The sequence below is a fragment of the Poecilia formosa genome, unplaced genomic scaffold (genome assembly GCF_000485575.1).
Source record: "Poecilia formosa unplaced genomic scaffold, Poecilia_formosa-5.1.2 Scaffold699, whole genome shotgun sequence".
Taxonomy (NCBI): domain Eukaryota; kingdom Metazoa; phylum Chordata; class Actinopteri; order Cyprinodontiformes; family Poeciliidae; genus Poecilia; species Poecilia formosa.
This window is the reverse complement of record NW_006800638.1, coordinates 122,449-127,512: the sequence shown is the minus strand read 5'-3', so window position 1 is coordinate 127,512 and position 5,064 is coordinate 122,449. Positions and strand designations below refer to the sequence as shown.

General features: G+C 39.7%; 1 protein-coding gene across 4 annotated transcripts in view; it reads right to left on the bottom strand.

Moving 5' to 3' along the window:
• Positions 1-4,178, bottom strand: part of LOC103130954 (neural proliferation differentiation and control protein 1-like) — a 21,264-nt gene extending 17,086 nt beyond the window's left edge. Inside the window, exon 1 of one of the 4 annotated variants that reach the window (XM_016666301.1) lies at positions 3,632-4,178. In XM_016666301.1, coding sequence (XP_016521787.1) covers positions 3,632-3,701 — 70 coding nt within the window. In that variant the 5' untranslated portion in view covers positions 3,702-4,178. The remainder of the gene's footprint in view (positions 1-3,631) is intronic. The other 3 variants (XM_007542485.2, XM_007542488.2, XM_016666302.1) reach the window with 3 other exon arrangements.
• Between the last annotated feature and the right edge of the window lie 886 nt (positions 4,179-5,064).

Genomic DNA, 5,064 nt, shown 5'->3' with positions numbered 1-5,064 from the left:
TGAATGGATCAGGAGAGGAACTGGAGACCCGTCATAACCTAAAGAACCAGACATCAACATCTCTTCATCCATCAATGATCTCCTGAGGCTGATATGGTACAGAACATTTTGCTATGAGTAAGTTTCTTATTATGCTTTTACTGGTTTGATTATTTGCTTATTTAATGTATAATATCAGCCAAAATAATACAAATTGTCATTTAAAGAACAAATCATACAAATAGATTAACACTAAATACTTAAATATTTCCTACTTTAAAAGGTTTGTTAGGGCTTCCTGTAGGTTTAATTTTGAAATGTTGATATATTTTATGGATTCATTGTTCAGTGGTCATTAATGGACCAGATATAGACCTGCAACCTTGGGCAGTTCTAGATGGGGGCCAATGGGGTACCAAAGAAGTTATTCTAAATAAATGTCTTATGTTAATACTCAGTGGTGGATCACTTTTTTTTTAACCTTCACAATTTTACTTTAACAACGAATTAAAAATTATAGTGCTGCACTCTTAACTGCTGTATAGGATCACACTTTCCATCTGCCTGTTTTTTGTGTGTTTTTTCCCCCATTCTTTTTCAAGTGTTGCCATGAAAAAACACTGACTACCCTGGCCACTGTGTTAAACTTGGTCTAGAACCAGCCTCCAAACCTAACTCCTTATTTCTATAAATATTTTAGTAATATTCTTTACAGTACAAGTATGTTCACATAACTTTTATACTTTTGGCTGTCTGAGGACACATTTTGAATATTAAATCAGGTGTTATGATCAATACTTGATCATATTGATAAACTAATTTGATAAACTACTCAATACTTGAGTAGTTTACTTTTTACACTTGCTTAATTAAACGTGTTTTTAAGGTATGCTACTGTGATTGGAGTTCAATTTTGGGATACTCTAACCAACTATGTATGAATGACTGCTCTACAGATCACGTTTTAAAGACAAAAAACACCGCCATAAAATATTGTCTATCACTGCAGTGGACATCCCACCCCATGAGAGTCCCCCGCGCCGAGGGGAGCATCCCTTATTTTAATTTCTGAAAGGTGGCAACCCTTTTGGCTCAGTTTAAAAATACAAAAAGCGACCTACACACAAACTGACAGATCATCAGTAAAGCAGGTGTTTAAATTAGCTAATCAACCACCGCTGTGTTAGTTTGGCTAATAGCAGCGGTGGCTAATCTACAACAGTTATTACTTAATAAAAGCAAAATACACATCAAGTCTAAAAGCATAAAACTAACGAACTGAATGTTCTTGTTCTAGAGGGGGTAAAGTTTGAGTGTTCTTGGTGCCGAATCCTGATACAAAAAGTTGAGTTGTTGTCAGTTGTTATGGCAACGACAACAAGTCTATGTGTATCGTAAAGCCGACACGAGAGCGAGAAAAAAAAGAATAAGTAGTTTTGAGTTATTTTCCCCATGGCTTAACTCTAATGAATCCTACCTACATCTCCAGGTTTCACTTTAACGGACCAGTTCTGCCGCGGCAGCGCGGCTATGAACAGCGTGTAAAAGAATAGTCTGATTAGGGGGCGAAATAAATTTGTGGCACAGCCTTTTGTGGCAATAGTTTTATAACATGTCTTGCAAATTACTTCATTTTGTTCGACATCCTCCATATAAAATCCAAACCACTGCCAAATTATTGATCGAGCGCCGTTTCTCTTTGGAACTAGACTAGTTCATCTGATTCCTCTTCAGTTACTGTCTCATTCACAGCTCAAACTCTTGCCATCACCATGTTGTTTGTTTTCTCCTCGCAGCGTGATTGGTAGAACATTTTCAGGTTGGGAGGGGGGAGGGACTAGTGATGCATTCATAGAGTGTCGGATAAACGATACTCAGTGAATTTGACGGCAAACGCTTATTATTTGAACGACAATTTATACTCGATAGCTGCAATATGCCATTTTAACTATCGTAAATTGAAAATATCGCGATACATCGAGTATGCTCGATTCATAGCCCAGCCCTAATTGGTGAGGAGATAAGTTATGCTCATCTGCATATTTTAGATAGTTGATGGGGTTTTTTTGTTAGTTTTTTTTTTTTTTTGCTATGCAGTATTATGTATTTTCCAGGCTCAGTTTCTGATTGGCTATACATTTCATTCACTTGGCTAAGACAATCCAACATGTTGAATATCCCGATTTTAGACTGCAGTGGTTCCAATGACCCTTTGAGTGGACTATATCCCCCTCAACACAACAACACATGGCAGAATATCTCTTAAGAGCCTCCCCGTCCTTAAAATTCTCAGAAGGGGGAAATTGAGACAGAAATTGGAATAAAAATCTTGTCTCGTGAATTAGGCATTGTGACGATCCCTCCACTTTACATAAGGGGGTTTGTCCCTTTACATTAATTGTTCTTTATTTTCAAGGCATACTGGAAGTAGTGTCATCCATGTTCCGCTTGGGCTTCGCGTTTCCTGGCTATATAAGAGACGTGCTCATTTGTCAGGGGGTTCTGGTGGAGCTCACTTGGGGCTGAGCTGACTTCTCCGCCCAGCTCCGCTTTTCAGGCTGGCTCTTGCCTGTCTTGTCTGCCCACCCCGACTTTGCTTTGTTTTTCTTTTCTTTTGCAGGATTCCCTGTTTGCACCATCTGCTTTTGGGTAATGCCATTGGCCACAGGGGCCGCCTGCTTATTTTTCTTTTATGTTTGGTGCTTAATAAAGAGCGTAATTATTGTTGAAGTCCGTGTCTCCCTGTTTTTTGTTACGGCTCAACAAGCCGGGTCGCAACAGGCATCGATGTCCACACTGTTAAACAGGACACGCAAAAAAACAGTAAGAACCATTCAGTTACCTTAAAAAAGACTGTAAAGAAATAAACCTTTTTATTGTCATTATTATCACAATACTACCACAAAATACTTGAAGGAAAACCCACAAACCTACCACTAAAGAGGCCTTGAAAAGAAATACCCAGTCTCCATTACAAAACATGGTGACATCACACTCAAGCTCTTCAGTTGACACAGGAATGTGTTCCAGAGAGCAGCCAGATGATGGTCAAACCCCCCACCTCCAATTGATAACAGAGCCCTAAGCAGGTCCTGCAACACATGATGAAAACATCTCCTCCTCTGTTCCCTTCTCATTACTAGCAGGAACTCTATCATACTTAAACTCACACAGCTCAATTATCTCCCCCAAAACTAAGAAACCAAGAGCAATTTCTGAATAATTTGATGAAGTCGTCAACTGTGTTAGGTTGATTTGGCTACAGACTACTCCTTTAATCTAGTGGATGAACATGAAAAACAAATATGTGGACCAATTTCTGCTTTATTTGTGTGAGGAACAGCTAACTGCCACACTAAAGGACAAGGAAAACAACTTAACATGGTATTTTCACTTTTTTGTCAAAAAACAAAATAAAACAAGAGAATATAGACTTTATTCAATGCTGATCAGCTGGACAGGAATGAAAGCCAGCAGCTAAAGTGTAACCAACTGTAGACTGAAGATAGTACCCAAATATGATAGAGCCATATCAGTGTAACGGACACACTGACCTCAGCAATCTACAGCAGCATAGCAGCATTCAGAAAGCTCTCAGGATATCTCACCTACATCTTGACACCACCCAGCAGCCCCGGCGGCTCTTCCTTACCTGTTAAGCAGGCACTGAGGGCCAACAGGGCCGCAAACGCCGCAGTTCTGCCGAGCATCGGAGTCCGCATCCAGGCCACAGAACCAGCGGCGGACGCGGCGCGCGAGGATCGAACAGCAGAACAGGCGGAGGTAGAGAAGGAGAAGGAGGGAAAAGAAAAGGAAGATCTTGCGGTGAGAAGTCGGTCTGGATCATTCCTCCATCCCCTGGCGCCTACGGGAGGAGAGAACCTCTGTCAAGCTGGGGAGCAAGGAGCAGACCGGAGCGGGTCTGTTGAGTTGTGGATCTATCTGATCCTCTCGACTCTTCTTCTGTTGCTGCCACTGAGCTCGAGTAAAAGATCAGAAGCGTGTGACGCAAAGACGCTGCTTCCTCCTCCACTTCCAGCACCGCAGTGAAGTTAGTTTCAAGTTGGATATTCGATATTCGCGCTCCGCGGAGTAAGCAGCGTTTAGCTCAAGGTTGATCCGATTTATGAACGCTAATGTCGGCCAGCCGTTCTCCACCGCTCCATTCCTCAAGCGCTCGGAGGTTCACTTAGGGACCGTCAACAAATGTCCGAACCAAACACTCCTGTCAAACAAATGTTAATAAATGCTTTGCCTTTTGACTAACTGATACAAAAAAGTGATAATTCATGTTTTTACATAAGACACACTATCCTCTATGAAATTTTAAAATCATATTCAATATTTGAAACAATTTTAATATTAAATAATATGTTTTCTTCAATTGCTTCCAAGTCGTGTGCCCTATAGACTCAAAACCAGTGTGAAATTATAATACCAGTCTGTATAGATGAGGCACACAAATTTTATTGCATTTTAACACATTTTTTATTTTTTATAATTTTTTTAGTCAAAATTCTGTATTTTTCTTCATTAGCTTCTAGGTCATGTGACCTATTGACTCAAAAACACTTTGAAAGTATTCAAATAGTCTGGATTGATGAGGCACAAAATGAGCTGACAAGTTGCAGTAGAAAAAGACAAAGTCTGGTAAAGTTAAATGCCCTGCTTAATTTTAATTTCTCTCTCTCTCTCTTTCTCTCTCTTTTTTTCTCTCTCTCTATTTATATGTGTGTGTTTGTGTTGTTGAGGAAAATAAATATTCTTAGTGCTTAATACAGTTAAATCTTACGACATGTGAAAATAGTGGATTAAGCAAGAGTCCTTTGGATAAAATCTTAGAGGGCCTGCAGAAAAGAATGTCTGTTATTAGGGAGGAACCATGACATAAATTAACTTTGGCACACAGGCCATGTCTCAAATGAGCAGCAGCAAGGAGACATCTCAAGTCATCCTCCCTCAGAGAGACACTAAAACTTAAGGACAAACAAACTAACAACATAATACTAACAATAATTGCAATTTTATATTAACAACTACATGGAGTCTCTAACCTAGGCTAAACGTAATATCAGTTAGTTAAAT